The 20,083-nt window shown below is 45.8% G+C and overlaps 1 protein-coding gene across 2 annotated transcripts in view; it reads left to right on the top strand.

Annotated features, from left to right (window-relative positions):
- The window catches only part of LOC141126888 (C-type lectin domain family 12 member B-like), a 61,206-nt gene extending 41,465 nt beyond the window's left edge, over positions 1-19,741 (top strand). For both annotated transcript variants that reach the window (XM_073612942.1, XM_073612931.1), the window contains exons 6-7: positions 2,047-2,147; positions 18,947-19,741. In XM_073612942.1, the coding sequence (XP_073469043.1) occupies positions 2,047-2,147; positions 18,947-19,127 (282 nt within the window). In that variant the 3' untranslated portion in view covers positions 19,128-19,741. The remainder of the gene's footprint in view (positions 1-2,046; positions 2,148-18,946) is intronic.
- Positions 19,742-20,083: the final 342 nt, after the last annotated feature.

Here is a 20,083-nt window from a genome sequence, read left to right as displayed (position 1 = left end):
CATACAACACATGCACATGCTACCTAACGTTCTTAGCAAATGAGGAGGGCAATGCTCTGTATATAATCAGGTTACACTAAAATGTCACTTAGCTTAGGTTATAGCACCACATCCCTTGAATTTGAATTTACTGTAGGTACAGGCAGGGCTGGACTGGGACAAAAATTTGGCCCTGGACTTTATCCAGACCGCCCCAGTTTAATTTTGCAAACATGCACAAAAACGGCATATAAACTATATGCAATTGCGCAAAAAAAAACCATAAGTAAAAACATTCCATTGTAAGTATAAACTGCTTCTTTTTTTCTCTTTATTTAGAGAAAATGATGTATTTCAACATTACAGATGCCTTTATAATGACACTCCGTTGAATGGCAGGTGTCATAAATAAAGAAAACCGTTATACTGAGAAAATATTTTCCAACTCCTCGCTCACTTATTTTATTATTTCACTTATTCTACTTTGTATTTTTCTCCTCCTTCCTTCTCACATAACTGCGTGAAGTGGGAGGGCTAACGTCATGCAGGAACATTGCTACAGCCTCATTGGCTCCGCTATGAGTAAGCACTCGTTGTGAGTGCGAAATGCGTCAGCTGATCCCTGTACACTTCTGCTATAGTGTTTTGTATACCTCCATGATCCAGCTTTTTTATCAATATAGGCACTTATCATCAGACCGGTGTGCGGCTTCCAGATCTCTCTGTTCTTCTCCATCTTGGAGATGTGTTTGGGGTCGTTATCATGTTGGAATACTGCCCTGCGGCCCAGTTTCTGAAGGGAGGGGATCATGCTCTGCTTCAGTATGTCACAGTACATGTTGGCATTCATGGTTCCCTCAATGATCTGTAGCTCCCCAGTGCCGGCAGCACTCATGCAGCCCCAGACCATGACACTCCCACCACCATGCTTGTCTGTAGGCAAGACACACTTGTCTTTGTACTCCTCACCTGGTTGCCGCCACACACGCTTGTCACCATCTGAACCAAATAAGTTTATCTTGGTCTCATCAGACCACAGGACATGGTTCCAGTAATCCATGTCCTTAGTCTGCTTGTCTTCAGCAAACTGTTTGCAGGCTTTCTTGTGCATCATCTTTAGAAGAGGCTTCCTTCTGGGACAACAGCCATGCAGACCAATTTGATGCAGTGTGTGGCGTATGGTCTGATCACTGACAGGCTGACCCCCCCACCCCTTCAACCTCTGCAGCAATGCTGGCAGCACTCATACGTCTATTTCACAAAGACAACCTCTGGATATGACGCTGAGCACGTGACCTCAACTTCTTTGATAGACCATGGTGAGGCTTGTTCTGAGTGGAGCCTGTCCTGTTAAATCACTGTATGGTCTTGACCAACGTGCTGCAGCTCAGTTTCAGGGTCTTGGCAATCTTCTTATAGCCTAGGCCATCTTTATGTAGAGCAACAATTCTTTTTTTCAGACCCTCAGAGTTTTTTGCCATGAGGTGCCATGTTGAACTTCCAGTGACCAGTATGAGAGAGTGAGAGCGATAACACCAAATTTAACACACCTGCTCCCCATTCACACCTGAGACCTTGTAACACCAACGGGTCACATGACATTGGAGGGAGGGAAAATGGTTAATTGAGCCCAATTTGGACATTTTCACTTAGGGGTGTACTGACTTTTGTTGCCAGTGGTTTAGACATTAATGGCTGTGTTGAGTTATTTTGAAGGGACAGCAAATTTACACTGTTATACAAGCTGTACACTCACTACTTTACATTGTAGTAAAGTGTCATTTCTTCAGTGTTGTCACATGAAAAGATAGAAGAAAATATTTACAAAAATGTGAGGGGTGTACTCACTTTTGTGAGATACTGTATATGTATGTGTATGATGCAACCCAGGTAAACATGTTGAAAGCCCCACTCCTGTTCAACAATTGTTCTGGTTTGACGTAGATGGTTTCTTTCAAGCCTTGTGTGAATGAGTTGTCCTTTCTGTCCAAAATGTGCTCCTCACTGTCTCACTGCACCCCATTGACAATATTTGTTTAAAAATGTGACTATAATTCTTCATTTCAGAGTTTCTTCTCAAATAAAGGAGATTATTGGCTTGGAAAGGAGATAAAATGGTATCAGTGGAGTAATTGGAATCAGTGGACTTGGCCATTAGGAGATCTAGAGTAAGTGTCAATCTTCAAGATGCAGTCAGTCAGTAGCCTTAATAATACTGCAGTCTTTGCTCTTCTGAATCCTCCATAACATCTGATCCTGCCAGTAAGTCTGTTATTTTTCAACTTCCTTTAACTAACCAAGGTGTCCCACAAAAAAAGAAGTAAGAGAGTTAAAGTTATTTTTGATTGAAAATGTATACTTTATTTTGCATTAAAATATACAAAAAACGGGGTACATTCCACCCTGTACTGCGGCGCAGCGCATAAATACGCTACATGACGATACAGTTTCAAGCATACAATAAATTACATTCATCCTGCGGTATGATGCCTAACGTATTGTGCGGAGTAATAATAACCCGAAACATCACATCATGCATGATTCCGCATTACCCCGAAGGCATTAAACTATGCATTTCAACAGGCAACGGGCTTGATGGGGAGTGGGGAATAGGGATAGGGGAAGGGGAATTCACAGGCCCGAAGCTTTATTGAAAAGACAAAGACACACAGGGGAAAGTGGGGGAAGGGGAAATCAGCAGACCTCCTTCTCCTCCTAAAAGTCCATCAAGTTATAGCCTCTGAGCAGACTGTGAACCAGTCTGCGACAGTCCTCAATGATCATCCTCTCCTGCTGGTGGATGAGGCGCTTTCTGGTGCACCATAAAGTGTCCTTAAAGCAACAAAGCACCCGCCAGGTGCTGTCAATGTCCTCCTGGGAATGAGTTCCACAAAAGAGTTCTTCAACACAATGAAGTGTGTGATGGCAGTCTGTGGCACAAAGTCTTTAAGTTCAGGTTCCAAGGCCCTCAACAGGTCCTGTGCAAAGGGGCACTCCCAGAAAACATGCAGAGCAGTTTCCTCCTGGATGATGTAAAAAGGGCAGTGCCTGTATCTGCAACCCCCCTCGGATTGCCATCCATGCCAGATCTTTGTGCCTGTTGGTGAGTCCCTTTGAAGAAACATTCCTCCAGACCACTTTGCAAGTGGCTGAAGGAAGGCCTGGAACAGTCAACAATGTCCATTGCTCTAATCAACTTGTGGATAGTCTTTGGCTTCCACAAGTCGGGCTTAACTCCATGCAGCCCCAGCTCCTTGATAAACTTAAAAGTATCCAAGTAGTTCCAAGGAGTGTCCCAGTTGTAGGGGATGGAACTGTCCCATTTGTCCCATCCAAGAGACCTCCAAAGAGGCAGGAGGTAAAGTTATACCCAACTCACTTTTTTTTTTTTTTTTACCATTGTTTTCTGGCTTCTTTGTTGTCCTGTGCACACTCACCCATCCTCCACTGATCCACATCACAGCTACCAGTGTAGAGCGAGCAGTGCCGTTATTTCTGGTCTCATGATCCACTTGTAGTGCGCCCCCTTAAGACCCCTTTCACACTGAGGCGGTTTTCAGGCGTTTTAGTGCAAGAAATAACCTCTAAATAGCGCCTGAAACCTGCCTCCCCATTCAATTCAGTGTGTCTTTTCACACTGGGGCGGTGCTCTTGCGGGACGTTAGGAAAAGTCCTGCAAGCAGCATCTTCGGGGCGGTTTGGGAGCGCTGTATTTAGTGCTCCCAAAATGCCCTGCCCATTGAAATGAATGGGCAGTGATCCAAAGTGCCCGAAAAGCACTTCGGAAGTGCCATAACACGACGCTTTTAACCCCTTCTTTAGCCCCACTAGTTGCCAGAGGCGCCGCTTAAACAGCGATAAAGCACCGCTAAAAGGAGCGGCGCTGACACGCCTGTGGCCCCAGTGTGAGAGGGGTTTTAGGGCTGCAGATAACTGGGATCCCCCACCCTGCACAGCCAGGTACAAAAAATTTCCACAGGCACTCCTGAGTCAAAGAACACTATCAGTCTATGACTGATATTTTATTTATTTTGTTATATATTGAGGGTTATAACTTGGATAGGGATGGAAGGTTATGGGATGCCCACTTCACTTTAGCAAACTTCAACAACAAACTTCCAGGACACTCTTCATATATACAGTCTCTATGTACAGCTCCACTTCTTCCTCCAGCACACAATTGCTTGCAGATCCCAGCTGGATCACTGTGTAAAGATCTGACAATCACTCAGTCAGATTAAAGGCAAAAGCCTATTACAGGGAGGAACCCGAGGCCCTTTGGTTGTGTATAAAAAAATAAAAAGTGTCCAGAGAGGCTGGCCTGGTGGTAGATAACGGAAGGGGGAGTGGGGGAGAGGGGGGTCAAGGGGAGGATAGGTGTGGGGAGGCTGTTGAGTCTGGTTTGTCTAAGGATGATATGGAGTGGTTGGAGGATAGGAGGAGGAGGGGCAAAAGAAGGAAAAAAAGGGGTTCAGTTACCTTAAATCCTAAAGTTTTGCCTTTGGAAAATAAGTTTAAGGTCCTGTCTGATGATGATGATGATGATGAGTGGGACTCGTTCAGTTCAGCATCCTCTATGGATGATGAGTGCCAGGGTTCAACGAAGCGCGCTGGTTCTCCAGGGTGAGGGAGTAGTCAGGCTAAATAACGGCTGCCTCAACTACTCTAATGGCAGTTCCCACTCCGTTAAAAGTGGCAACCATTAATGTTGCCAGCTTAAGATCAGTAAGTGCTCTTCATATGGCCTTATTTTTGCTCAGCGAGTTTGATGCTGACATTTTGTTTTTGCAAGAGACCCATCTGAGTAGTCTGGCCGATATACATGTGGCAAAGAAGGATTGGAGACGTGGTCCCTCATTTTGGTCTCTTGGGGTTGCAGTCTTTTTTTCTGGTATGGTAACGTGCCGGCGGGTAATTGAGGTAGAAATAGAGAGATGCATGGTCTTAGACGTCTCTGTGAAGGGGCAGGACTTGCGCCTGATTAACATCTATGGTCCCCAGACGAAGTGGGACAGGAAATGAATCTTTACAAAGATTAAGCCTTTTCTTTTTACGGCCCATCAGGTTATCTTTAGAGGTGATTTAAACACCATTGCTAGGTCTAAAGACAGGAGAGGTTTCAGAGATAAGCTGGGCTATGACACCCTTTTTCTTAATAGTTAGGGAAGCAGGTCTGGTAGATGCGCACATTAAGCGCTGCCCAGACAGCAAGGGGTTCACTTTTCAGCGAGGTAGTAGTCAGAGTAGGATAGATAGGTTTTTTTTAAAGGGAGACTCTGCTTTTTTGGCACCTGTGTGTCGGGCAGTAGAGTTTTCTGATCACTGTATTCTACCTGTACCTCTGAATGCCCCAGACATGCCACCTAGGGGGAGGGGATCTGGAGATTGAATTCGGCCCTCCTGGAAGACGAGAGAGTAAGACAATCCTTTGAGGATTTTTTTCAAGCACAGGTAACGATCCTGGACTTTTGCAACAGCAAGTCAGAATGGTGGGAGCTTGTTAAACAGTGGACTGTTGGGCTTTTCAAGGCCATAGGAAGAAAGAAGCAGCAAGATAAGTATATCACCTACCAGAGTTTGTGGAGGAAACTTGACCGCCTTGTTTCGAATGGAGGAGATTCTGGGGCGATCTCTGAGGTGAAGCTCCTCCTTAGGAGACATCAATATGACCGGCACGCCTCTTTGGTTCAGGAGAGGGATTACGGGAAATACCATTCGCCTGACCTTTACCAGAACTGTAAACAGAGCGTAGCAGTTAAGACGGTCAATGGCCTGAGGGACAGTACGGGCTCTCTGACGAAGTCTAGGTCAGGTATCCTGGAGGTTGTCAGGTCATACTATGCCGATCTCCTGGGAGGAAGGAACCTTGATTGGACAAGGATGTTGGGTTTTTTGGACTCTACACCAAGACTGGAAAGTAATGTTCCTTTAATGAATTTGACAGATGAAATCACTGCAGATGAGGTAATCCAGGCTATTTATAAACTAGCCATCAAGAAAACGCCAGGGCCAGATGGTTTGACAGCCGAATTTTATAAATGTTTTAAGACGATCCTGGCTCCCTACCTTGCGGAGGTTTTTAAAGGCTGTTTAAATGAGGGTTCTCTCCCTCCTTCCATGAGGCAATCTGCAGTGATCCTTCTGTCAAAGGGTAAAGGTCCTTCGACGATTGGGAATTGGCGCCCCGTTAGCCTTCTTAATGTCGATAGAAAGATACTGGCAAAGATTTTCTTCTGGCGAATATCACCAGTTGCAGGCAGTTTGTTATCCCGCCACCAGCACTGTTCAGTCCAAGGTAGAAGCACTTTCTCAGACGTAATAGCTGTCCGGGAGGCCTTGGAGCGTTGTAGGGCTGCTGGTTGGGGTAATTTTTGGCAGACATTGGATCTGACGAAGTCTAGGTCAGGTATCCTGGAGGTTGTCAGGTCATACTATGCCGATCTCCTGGGAGGAAGGAACCTTGATTGGACAAGGATGTTGGGTTTTTTGGACTCTACACCAAGACTGGAAAGTAATGTTCCTTTGATGAATTTGACAGATGAAATCACTGCAGATGAGGTAATCCAGGCTATTTATAAACTAGCCATCAAGAAAACGCCAGGGCCAGATGGTTTGACAGCCGAATTTTATAAATGTTTTAAGACGATCCTGGCTACCTACCTTGCGGAGGTTTTTAAAGGCTGTTTAAATGAGGGTTCTCTCCCTCCTTCCATGAGGCAATCTGCAGTGATCCTTCTGTCAAAGGGTAAAGGTCCTTCGACGATTGGGAATTGGCGCCCCGTTAGCCTTCTTAATGTCGATAGAAAGATACTGGCAAAGATTTTCTTCTGGCGATTATCACCAGTTGCAGGCAGTTTGTTATCCCGCCACCAGCACTGTTCAGTCCAAGGTAGAAGCACTTTCTCAGACGTATTAGCTGTCCGGGAGGCCTTGGAGCGTTGTAGGGCTGCTGGTTGGGGTAATTTTTGGCAGACATTGGATCAGGCTAATGCCTTTGATCGGGTTAATCATGAGTACTTGTGGCTCCTTCTTGACAAATATGGCCTGGAGGGGGGTTTCATTGATTGGCTCAAGATTTTGTACAAAGGGGCTGAAAGCTTTCCTCTGGTTAATGGTTGGGTCGGGCAGCCCTTTGCGGTCGGCTCGGGTGTGCATCAGGGGTGTCCATTGAGTCCTTTGCTATATGTGTTTGCAATTGACCCCTTCATTAGAAGGCTAGAGAGTGGACCATTGTGTGGGGTATCTTTGGGCATCGCTGGTGAGCCTCCTTTGAAGGTTGTGGCCTATGCTGATGATGTTTCTGTTTTTGTCTCTGGGAATGGGGAGGCGCAGGAGGTGGTCTCAGTGATAAGGCAGTATACAGAGACATTAGGTTCAAAGGTCAACCAGGACAAGTGTGAAGATTTCTGGATGGGCGTGGAAGGTGAGAGTTTTGTTCACCCGGTTGACCCCCAACAAAAAATTTGAGTTATAGGCATTGATTTCGGCCCAGGTGACTACGGTCATGCAAACTGAGTGAACAGGCTGGAGAATGCCAATGCCAAGGTGGCAAGCTGGAAAGGTTGGCAGATTTCCTTGAGGGAAAAGGTTGATCTGATCAAGACTTACCTGATTCCGATTTTTCTGTATGTCAGTTTTGTTTGCGTTTTGCCAGTCTCTCTCTATACCAGGATCTATAGTTGTTTCTTCCAGCTGTTATGGGGGAACAGAATAAACCTTGTCAAAAGGAATGTGACTTACCTTCCTAGGCAGGAGGGTGGTCTAGGGATGATCAACCCTGTAGTCTTTTTCTCTCTGATGTTTGTGAAGTACAATCTTGGTAACATGTTGGCAGAGAGACCGCCTGGGTGGGTTGGTATTTTCCAGTCCTGGTTTAGGCCCTTTCTGCAAGACTGGGAAAATGGTGGGCCAGTGAAAAGCCTGAGGGTCAAGCATGATAAGCTCCCGCCTTATGTTGCCTCATGTTTGAAAATGCTTCGGCAGTGGCAAGTAACAGCAGGAGAAGTCAGATCTCTTCCAAGGAAACTTCTTGAGAAGCGGTTCATGAGATCTGCTTTTTGCGAGCCACTGGCCTTGAGGGATTGCCCAGGCCTGGTTTTGGGGGTGGGTTTGCGATTGATTAATTTGGAGAGAATCCCAATGAAGTTTAGGGAACAAGCTTGGCTTGCCTTTCATGGAAAACTATATGTGAAGGGCAACTTGAAGTTTCTTTCCATGAGTGATCGGGGCTGCCCGAGAGTGGAGTGTGGAGAAGTGGTGGAGTCCATGGATCACTTTCTACTTCAATGCCCTTTTAAAATAGAGGGTGGGGAGGGCTCTGAGTATACCCTTCCTCCCCCATATGAGTTATGCAGAGTGGGTGTATGGGGCATTCCAGACTCGTCGGGATTATGATTTGGAAACACTTTTTTTAGTTAGTCTAGTAGTCCGTTATTTCACGCGGAGTGCACGGTGTCAGGTATCCTTACGGAGTAAAATCCTCCCTATGGAAGTGGTGGTGCAGGACATTCTGGGTGAGGTCGGGAAGATTCAGGGTCTTGAGAAAGGCAGGTGGCAGCAGGAGGTCTGGATAAGGGCGTGGAGGAATATCAGGACTCTGTAGCTGCTGCCTGTTGATCTCGGGGTGTGCGGCTTTTCTTTGTATTTTTGTTTCACTCCCCTAGATTTTCAAGATCAAATTCATTTTTGATAAAGGGCTACATGCATGGTGGCGGTGATGTTCCTTAGTCTGGCTCTCCCGTAGGGATTGTGTTGTGCGCAATTTGGTTTGTACCATTTATTATGTTCTTGTTTTGTATTATCAAATTCAATTATTTTGTAAATATGTTTTATTTATTTATTATGGTTTTATTGTATATAAGTTGTTGTTTGTAAGATTTTTCAATAAACAAAATTAACCCCTCATAATGGGCACAGCGGGTGTACAGAACCGGGAACTCAGCACAGGGATGGGGGGAACCCCTCATAATGGGCACAGCGGGTGTACAGACCCGGGAACTCAGCACAGGGATGGTGGGAACGCCTCATAATGGGCACAGCGGGTGTACAGACCCGGGAACTCAGCACAGGGATGGGGGGAACACCTCATAATGGGCACAGCGGGTGTACAGACCCGGGAACTCAGCACAGGGATGGGGGGAACACCTCATAATGGGCACAGCGGGTGTACAGACCCGGGAACTCAGCACAGGGATGGGGGGAACACCTCATAATGGGCACAGCAGGTGTACAGACCCGGGAACTCAGCACAGGGATGGGGGGAACACCTCATAATGGGCACAGCGGGTGTACAGACCCGGGAACTCAGCACAGGGATGGGGGGAACACCTCATAATGGGCACAGCAGGTGTACAGACCCGGGAACTCAGCACAGGGGTGGTGGGAACCCCTCATAATGGGCACAGCGGGTGTACAGACCCGGGAACTCAGCACAGGGATGGTGGGAACGCCTCATAATGGGCACAGCGGGTGTACAGACCCCTGGATAGGAGGGGGCAGCATTTACTTGAACTTATTGGCTGTATTTTCTTCCTGCAGTCGCTGACTGCTGGTGGAAGGGAGAGGAGGAGAAACCCCTTTAAGATGCTACAAGTGAAGGAAAAAGCGGCCCAGTTCTAGTAAATGGTGCATCAATATCAGAAGTAACCAGGAGAATACATAGGGACTAGTGGGCAGCAGCCTGACTTGTAGGCAGTGTTTTCTATGGGTGGTCACCAGCAGAAAAAAGAAACATAAAGAGAGCCGACACACTGACCACCCTGTACAGCGCTAATATCAGCTCCAGTAACAGCATGTTGTGTACCAGGACCGGGCACTCACCTACATCCTCTGCTTCCAATCTGCCACGCTGTGACCTGCGCATTGTAACCGGAGAAGGGAACATTCGAGGGAGCTCGGGGTTATCAGGGGGAAGAGCTGAGTTGAACGCTGGTCATCCCGAAGGAACTGTTTACTGTCCTATAATGGGAGTGGTTGAGTGAGTACAGAGTGCAGTTTGCAGAGCAGTCAGTGGTGTGTATAGGGCGGCATTTACAAGCATCAGTCGGCTGTATTATCCTCCTCTGATGTCTCCTTATACACAGGATGTGCAGCCCCCCAGCTAGGACTTTAATCAGTGTGTGTGCTTCACTGCCTAGGATGATTGTCGGGAGCTGGGGAAGACACTTCCAGGCTGCTCTGTGTATTGTTGGTAGGAGGGGAGCGCAGATCTCTCCTATACAGTGCGAAGCAGCTCTATCAAAAGTCTGCTTTCCCCAGTGACTGAGCCACGCCGTCTCTGCACTTCTTCCCCCTTCTCGTGTTTGTAAATCCTCTCAGACCCGGCGCTACACACAAGTCTGTGTCATCTGCTCACCAGAGAGCTGTGTATACAGCAGCTGAATTTGCGCCCTAGGTGGCAGTGCGCCCTAGGCAGCTGCCTAGTCTGCCTAGTGGTAGCACCGGCCCTGGGGGAGGAGCCTAGGAGGAGATTTTCCTGCCTGTGCTCAGGATGAGTACAGTGCAGGGATTGGAGAAAGCTCTGCTAAGTGCCCTGCCAGTGGTGATCCCTGTCCAATATTCTTCCAGCGGTGACCACTCTCCTCAATCCTGCCAGCAGTGACCCTGTCCTCTTTCCTGCCAGCGGTGACTCTTTCCTCTGTCCTGCCAGTGGTGACCCCATCCTCTGTCCTACCAGTGGTGACCCCTGTCCCCCATCTTGCCAGAGGTGACTCCTGTCCTCTCTCTTGTCAGCAGTGACCCCTGTCCTCTATCCTTCAGTGGTGACCCCATCCTCTCTCCTGCTAGTGGTGACCCCAGTCTTCTCTCCTACCAGCAGTGACCCCATCCACTCTCCTACCAGCAGTGACCCCAGTCTTCTCTCCTACCAGCAGTGACCCCATCCACTCTCCGGCTAGTGGTAACCCCTGTCCTTTCTGCCTGCCAGTGGTGACCCCTCTCCTCCACCCCGCTGACCCTTGCACTCAGCTCGTCTGAGGCCTATCCTCAGCCCTGGTGACCCCTGTGCTTTGCCTTGCTGAACCCAGTCCTCCATCCTGCTGACCCCTGTCTTCTGACCTGTTGACACCTGTACTCCACTCAGCTGATCCCTATCCTCTGCCCTACTGACCCCAGCCCTTTACCAACCTGACCCCAGTCCTTTACCAACATGACCCCAGTCCTTTACCAACCTGACCCCTATTTTGTACCAATCTGACCCCTGTCCTCCACTCTGCTGTCCCCTGTCCTCAGCTCAGCTGCCCCCTATCCTCTGCCCTGTTGACTCCAGTCCTTTGCTCTGTTGACCCCTGTCCTTTACCAATCCAATCCCTGTCCTGTACCAATCTGACCGCTGTCCTCCACTCTGCTGACCCCTGTCCTTTACCAATCCAATCCCTGTCCTGTACCAATCTGACCCCTGTCCTCCACTCTGCTGACCCCTGTCCTTGGCTCAACCTGGCTGACTCCAGTCGTTTGCCCTGCTGATCCCTGTAGACTGCCCTACCAGTTCCTGTGCACACCCATCCTTTGCCCTGCTGACCCACTGCACACTGCCCTACAAAATAATAGCCTCTGTACACTGCCCTACAAACTGGTGACCCTATCCTCTGACCTGCCGAACCCTGTATATTGCCCTGCTGACCTCCCATCCTCTGCCCCCCTGACATTTTTTACTGCACCCCCCCATGTGAGACAGGCTAGATCTGGCCCTGATTTTAAATAGCTTTCATAGATGTTTTTTATGTGTGTATTTGTTTGTTTGCCTGGGATTTTGCTTTAAAGGATGGAAGCTACTTCCAGCACTGTGGTCAGTAAGAAAAGTGATACAGTTGTGCTCATTATTAATGAGTTATAGACGCTATAACTTTTGCGCAAACCAATCAATATACGCTTATTGCGATTTTTTTTACCAAAAATATGCAGAATACATATCGGCCTAAACTGAGGAAAAAAAGTTTTTTAATATATTTTTTGGGGATATTTATTATAGCAAAAAGTAAAAAATATTGCTTTTTTTCAAAATTGTCACTCTTTTTTTGTTTATAGCGCAAAAAATAAAAACCACAGAGGTGATCAAATACCACCAAAAGAAATCTATATTTGTGGGGAAAAAAAGGACGTCAATTTTGTTATGGTGTAAAGTTGTACGACCGCGCAATTGTCAGTTAAAGTGACGCAGTGCCGAATCGCAAAAAGTGCTCTGGTCAGGAAGGGGGTAAATCCTTCCGGGGCTGAAGTGGTTACATAGTAGGTGAGGTTGAAAAAAGACACAAGTCCATCAAGTCCAACCTATGTGTGTGATTATGTGTCAGTATTACATTATATATCCCTGTATGTTGCGGTCATTCAGGTGATTATCTAATAGTTTCTTGAAGCTATCAATGCTCCCCGCTGAGACCACCGCCTGTGGAAGGGAATTCCACATCCTTGCCGCTCTTACAGTAAAGAACCCTCTACTTAGTTTAAGGTTAAACCTCTTTTCTTCTAATTATAATGAGTGGCCACGAGTCTTATTAAGCTCTCTTCTGCGAAAAAGTTTTCTCCCTATTGTGGGGTCACCAGTACAGTATTTGTAAATTGAAATCATATCCCCTCTCAAGCGTCTCTTCTCCAGAGAGAATAAGTTCAGAGCTTGCAACCTTTCCTCATAACTAAGATCCTCCAGACCCTTTATTAGCTTTGTTGCCCTTCTTTGTACTCGCTCCATTTCCAGTACATCCCTCCTGAGGACTGGTGCCCAGAACTGGACAGCATACTCCAGGTGCGGCCGGACCAGAGTCTTGTAGAGCGGGAGAATTATCGTTTTATCTCTGGAGTTGATCCCCCTTTTAATGCCAATATTCTGTTTGCTTTATTAGCAGCAGCTTGGCATTGCATGCCATTGCTGAGCCTATCATCTACTAGGACCCCCAGGTCCTTTTCCATCCTAGATTCCCCCAGAGGTTCTCCCCCCCAGTGTATAGATTGCATTCATATTTTTGCCACCCAAATGCATTATTTTACATTTTTCTACATTGAACCTCATTTGCCATGTAGTCGCCCACCCCATTAATTTGTTCAGGTCTTTTTGCAAGGTTTCCACATCCTGCGGAGAAGTTATTGCCCTGCTTAGCTTAGTATCGTCTGCAAATACAGAGGTTGAACTGTTTATCCCATCCTCCAGGTCGTTTATGAACAAATTAAATAGGATTGGTCCCAGCACAGAACCCTGGGGAACCCCACTACCCACCCCTGACCATTCTTAGTACTTCCCATTTATCACCACCCTCTGAACACGCCCTTGTAGCCAGTTTTCAATCCATGTACTCACCCTATGGTCCATGCCAACGGACCTTATTTTGTACAGTAAACGTTTATGGGGAACTGTGTCAAATGCTTTTGCAAAATCCAGATACACCACGTCTACGGGCCTTCCTTTATCTAGATGGCAACTCACCTCCTCATAGAAGGTTAATAGATTGGTTTGGCAAGAACGATTCTTCATGAATCCATGCTGATTACTGCTAATGATATCATTCTTATTACTAAAATCTTGTATATAGTCCCTTATCATCCCCTCCAAGAGTTTACATACTATTGATGTTAGGCTAACTGGTCTGTAATTCCCAGGGATGTTTTTTGGGCCCTTTTTAAATATTGGTGCTACATTGGCTTTTCTCCAATCAGCTGGTACCATTCCAGTCAGTAGACTGTCTGTAAAAATTAGGAACAATGGTCTGGCAATCACCTGACTGAGTTCCCTAAGTACCCTCGGATGCAAGCCATCTGGTCCCGGTGATTTACTAATGTTAAGTTTCTCAAGTCTAATTTTAATTCCGTCCTCTGTTAACCATGTAGGTGCTTCCTGTGTTGTGTCATGAGGATAAACACTGCAGTTTTGGTTACTGAAGCCCCCCGATTCACTCGTGAATACCGAGGAGAAGAATAAATTCAATACCTTTGCCATCTCCCCATCCTTTGTAACCAGATGTCCTTCCTCATTCTTTATGGGGCCAATATGGTCTGTCCTCCCTTTTTTACGGTTTACATACTTAAAGAATTTCTTGGGATTTTTTTGCTCTCCTCCGCTATGTGTCTTTCATGTTCTATCTTAGCCGTCCTAATTGCACCCTTACATTTCTTATTGCATTCTTTATAAAGTCTGAATGCTGAGGATGATCCCTCAACCTTGTATTTTTTGAAGGCCTTCTCCTTTGCTTTTATATGCATTTTTACATTGGAGTTAAGCCATCCAGGATTTTTGTTTGCTCTTTTAAATTTATTACAAATGGGATACATTGGCTAATGCCCTTATTTAATATGCTCTTAAAGCAAACCCATCTCTCCTCCGTATTCTTTGTTCCTAATATTTTATCCCAATTTATGCCTTTTAGCAAGGTTTGTAGTTTAGGGAAGTTGGCTCTTTTGAAATTCAGTGTCTTTGTGTTCCCTTCATGTTTCCTATTTTTGTGATTTATACTGAAACTAATTGACTTGTGATCGCTGTTACCTAAATTGTATTTCCACATCTGTGATCAGGTCTGTATTGTTGGTAATCAGTAGATCCAGTAATGTTTTATTTCTAGTTGGTGCGTCTACCATCTGACCCATAAAATTGTCCTGCAAGACATTAAGGAACTGGCGAGCCTTAAATGAATGCGCGGTTCCCTCCGCCCAGTCTATGTCTGGATAATTAAAATCCCCCATTATGATAACACTTTCCATCCTTGCTGCTAATCCAATTTGTGATAGGAGATCCGTCTCCACTTCCTCCCTCAGGTTAGGGGGCCTATAGCATACTCCCAGTATTATTTTCCCCTTAGCTTCATCCCTTTGGAGCTCTACCCATAAGGATTCCACCTCCTCCCTAGCTCCCTCAGTGATGTCATCTCTCACATTCACTTGTACATTATTCTTGATATATAGGCATACCCCTCCCCCTTTTTTACCCTCTCTATCCTTGCGGTATAGGGTATACCCTTGAATGTTTGCCAGCCAATCATGAGAGCTGTTGAACCAGGTCTCTGAAATTCCCACAAAATCCAAATCCTCCTTGTACAACAGTATCTCTAGTTCACCCATCTTGTCCGCCATGCTCCTGGCATTGGTGAACATGCCACATAGTTTAGACCGGTCGCATATTGTCCTCGTATTGGGTGTTTCAAGATTGCAACTTGGACTTGCTACTATACTCACCTTGTGTTTTTTTGCTTTGGTTAACCTACCACTAATGCCCCCAATACTACCCTCTGGAATATCTTCCGCGCTGGCTATCACTGTCTCTGGACCCTCCCCCCCATCGCCTAGTTTAAAAACCCCTCTAACTTTTTGGCCATCTTCATTCCCAGCAGATCTGCACCCTCCTCATTTAGGTGCAGTCCGTCCCTTCTATAGTACCGGTTACCGACTGAGAAGTCGGCCCAGTCCTCCAGGAACCCAAACCCCTCCTTACTACACCAGCTCTTCAGCCACTTGTTTACTTCCCTAATCTCCCTCTGCCTTTCTGGTGTGGCTCGATGTACCGGTAGTATTCCTGAGAACACTACCTTGGAGGTCCTTTTCCTCAATTTAGCTCCTAAGTCCCTAAAATCGTTCTTTAGGACACTCCATCTGCCTCTGACTTTGTCATTGGTGCCAACGTGCACCATGACAGCCGGGTCTTCCCCAGCCCCTCCCAGTAATCTGTCCACAAGATCCGTGATGTGCCGAACCCGAGCGCCCGGTAGACAACATACTGTTCGGCGCTTCAGGTCTTGGTTACAGATTGCCCTCTCTGTCCTTCTAAGAATTGAGTCCCCTACCACCAGAATCTGTCTTTCCTTTCCCTTTGCTGCCTCCCCACTCTCACTGGAGGAGTTCTTCCCCTGGCAGCTAGGAGAGTCCCTCAGCTCCAGCAGTGCTGGTCCCTGACTGGTTTCACCAATGTCACTCAATGGAGCGTACTTATTGGGATGCTCCAGTCCTGGATCGGCCTCTCTGGCACTTCCCCCTCTACCCCTCCTGACTGTCATCCATCTACTCTTTGCTAGTGCCTGCACCTCTTTGTCTCCACCCGCCTCTGTGCTGGCCCCTGCCAGCACCTGCCGTGTACGTTCCTGGCTCACCTTTAGTATGGAGGGACTTCTCAGTGCTGACAGTTACTTCCCCAGATTCAGAACCTGGACTTCCAGGGAAACAACGTGCTTACATTTTGAACAGCAGTATTCGCCCTCGATCGGATGATCAAGGAATGCATACATGCGGCAAGATGTACAAAGAGTCGCCTCTCCACACCCGCCGGGCATCGTACCTATTAAATATAGTGAGGATTTGGGGATTTTACCCTGTCCAAATTACCTAACAGCTAGCTTCCTGGCACTAATGCTCAAGACAATACACAGGTACACAACAAGACAATACACAGGTACTCACAGTCCTACGTGCACTCGCAATACACGAGTATACAGTACACAATACACAAGTACTAACGATCCACACACACTACTCAGACAACACTCAGATACTCACACTACACAGGTACTATGACCCCCGTTATAACCTCCTGTTTTAAACTCTGGTTTTTTAACTCCCACTTATACCAGCTCCACTTACACAAAGTTCCACAGCCTCAGACTGAGCACACTCAGACTGAGTCCTACAACCAGTTAAATAAGCACCTGTGAGCAATTAACCCACCCCCTTAATTGATAGACTGATGGAACCAGAGAAAAAAAAAAAAAAAAGCTATTTAAAAAGTGACAGCAAAAGGCAAATTAAAAACTAAAAGGAAAAGCCCCAAAAATGCAACCCAGCAAACAAACAGCAAACAAACAAACAGCAAACAAACAGCAAACATACAAACAGCAAACAAACAGCAAACAAACAGCTAACAAACAAACAGCAAACAAACAGCAAACAAACAGCAAACAAACAAACAGCAAGCAAACAAACAGCAAACAAACAGCAAGACTTGTACACTCTAACTCTGTTTTTTTAACTCCCACTTATACCAGCTCCACTTACACAAAGTTCCACAGCCTCAGACTGAGCAGACTGGTTAAAGCGGAGTTCCACCCAAAAGTGGAACTTCCACTTATTTGTCTCCTCTTCCCCTCTGGTGCCACAATTGGCACCTTTCGGGGGGAGGGGGGGCAGGATAACTGTCTTTGAGAGGTATCCTGTTCCCACTTCCAGGAGTCCGCGCCGCGGTCCATGATGTCACCGTGGGGCTCCCTCCTCCTCCCCCTGTCGCCGGGCCAGTAGGAGAGAGGAGCGGGGCCTTGCCCATGCACAGTAGGGCTCCCAGGGTAAAGCCATAAGGCTACACTGCCGCGTTCCCTTACCCGCAATGGCGGCAGCACCCAACAGCTGATGGAAACATCAGCTGCGGTGCCGACATCGCTGGACTCCAGGACAGGTGAGTGTCCTATTATTAAAAGCCAGAAGCTGCAGTATGTGTAGCTGCTGGCTTTTAACTGTTTTTTTTGGACAGACCTCTGCTTTAATACCATATATTGCCCCCTTTAACATCAATGACAGCTTGAAGTCTTTTGTGGTATTTGTGGATGAGGCTCTTTATCTTCTGAGATGGTAAAGCTGCCCATTCCTCTTGGCAAAAAGCCTCCAGTTCCTGTAAGTTCTTGGGCTGTCTTGCATGAACAGCACGTTTGAGATCTCCCCAGAGTGGCTCAATAATATTGAGGTCAGGAGACTGAGATGGCCACTCCAGAACCTTCACTTTATTCTGCTGTAGCCAATGACAGGTCTACTTGGCCTTGTGTTTTGGATCACTGTGTTGTTGGAATGTCCAAGTATGTCCCATGCGCAGCTTTCTGGCTGATGAATGCAAATGTTCCTCCAGTATTTTTTGATAACATACTGCATTCATCTTGCCATCAATTTTGACCAAATTTCCTGTGCCTTTGTAGCTCACACATCCCCAAAACATCAGCGATCCACCTCCGTGTTTCACAGTAGGAATGGTGGACCTTTCATCATAGGCCTTGTTGACTCCTCTCCTCTCCTGTAGCATTTTTGATTGTGGCCAAAAAGCTCAATTTTGGTCTCATCACTCCAAATGGCTTTGTGCCAGAAGGTTTAAGACTTGTCTCTGTGCTGATTGGTGTATTATAAGTGGGATACTTTGTGGCATTTGCGTAGTAATGGCTTTTTTCTGGTGACTCAACCATGCAGCCCATCTTTCTTCAAGTACCTACTTATTGCGCATCTTGAATCAGCCACACCACATGTTTTCAGAGAGTCCTGTATTTCCCCTGAAGTTATTTGTGGGTTTTTCTTTGCATCCCGAACAATTTTCCTGGCAGTTGTGGCTGAAATTTTAGTTCGTCTACCTGACCGTGGTTTGGTTTCAACAGAACCCCTCATTTTCCACTTCTTGATTAGAGTTTGAACACTGCTAATTGGCATTCTCAATTCCTTGGATATCTTTTTATATCCCTTTCCTGTTTTTTACAGTTCAACTACCTTTTTCCGTAGATCCTTTGACAATTCTTTTGCTTTCCCCATGACTCAGAATGCAGAAACGTCAGTGCAGCACTGGATGAAAGATGCAAGGGTCTGTCAGGAGTCCAGAAACTCATTGACCTTTTATATACACACACTAATTACAAGCAAACAGATCACAGGAGAGGATGGTTACCTTTAATAGCCATTCAAAACCCTTTGTGTCAACTTGTGTGCATGTTATCAGGCCAAAATCACCAGGGTATGTAAACTTTTGATCAGGGTCATTTGGGTAGTTTCTGTTGTCATTATGATTTAAAAAGAGTAAACACAGTTGATTGATAATGAATGGCTTCAGCCAAACACTAACCATGAGTGAAAGAAACGTTTTTGTGTTATCATTCATATTCTCTGAAAAATGGCCAAGAAATCATAAATTCTGCCAGTGTATGTAAATTTATGAGCACAACTGTATATGGAGAATTACAAATGATGTAAAAAGAGTAATTTAACAGAAGATTGAAAAACTGCCTTTTAGATCATCATAACATTACCATTCTTTTAACAGATCCTGGAGATGCTGGAAGATCAGCAATGGAGAGTTTGTGACTGATCCCTGTCAGAACCGTAACAAGTGGATTTGTGAAAGGGACATTCTCTTAGGGAAGTATATTTCCAAAACGTCGGACAACCCTTTGGGCTTCAGACTGAAGGAAACAGAGTATCAATGTAAAAAAAAAAAAAACTGAAAATCAACATTGTTGGCAGGAAGTTAAATCCTATATTACCAATTTCTACCCAGCAAAAACAGTAAATTGTTAACACTTAGACATCATTTTGTGACTCTAAACCCTTCAAAGTTTAAAGCTGTTATGAGTTTTCACTCCATAGCATGGGAGGACATCGGCAAACAATGAAAAATGTATCTTGCAAAAAGACACAAGGCACAAATCTCCTGCAATTTATGGGTTAGTTATCTATTTGTAGTATTATGGTGAACAAGTCACGTGACTCTGGTAATCCAGGAGGTCCAATTGTGTGTGCACTATGGCAGAGTTTGGGAAGGTTTCAGCATGGCAGCAATTCAAGAACATAAACCTGCTGATGTGGGTTATCAACCTTGAGGTCCATGTCCTAAACTCAATATCTCTCAGTGATTCAGACCCTGTCGGTGCTTAACAACTTGTGTCCAAAAATGCTTTGACTAAGTCACTTACAAAGAGACATTATCGAAAACTGATGAAGAGACAGACAGTAGAACATGGAAATCCATTTAACCCAATAAATTACATTTATTGCCTATTTTTTAATGAAACCTGGATGTTATAATATTGTTTGTATGGCTTTTAAAGGAAGAAATAAAGTGGATGTTATTGCTTTATAATGTTTTCTGAATGTCTTCTTTTGATTGTAAATGTATGTTTGCAACAGCGGTGGACCAGTACATGGTCTGTGTCAGCAACCATGAATCAGACCGAGACAGAAGTACAGTTAATCACACTTGTTTAATAATAATAAAAAGGTAAACAGAGTAAGCGTAGTCAATACATAGCCAGAGTTCAGTAACCAGATCCGGTAGTCAGCCAATGCCAATGTCAGAGAGCCAGAGATCAACGTAGTAGTACAATAAGCAGGATTAGGAGCCAGAAGGGACGTCAGCCGAGCAAGTCTTAAACAGGAATGCAGGAGAAAGTCTCTGAGATGT

Source organism: Aquarana catesbeiana, linkage group LG01 (genome assembly GCF_042186555.1).
Source record: "Aquarana catesbeiana isolate 2022-GZ linkage group LG01, ASM4218655v1, whole genome shotgun sequence".
In the NCBI taxonomy this organism is placed as follows: Eukaryota; Metazoa; Chordata; class Amphibia; order Anura; family Ranidae; genus Aquarana; species Aquarana catesbeiana.
The sequence above is the reverse complement of the archived record's forward strand: the minus strand, read 5'-3'. Positions and strand labels throughout refer to the sequence as shown.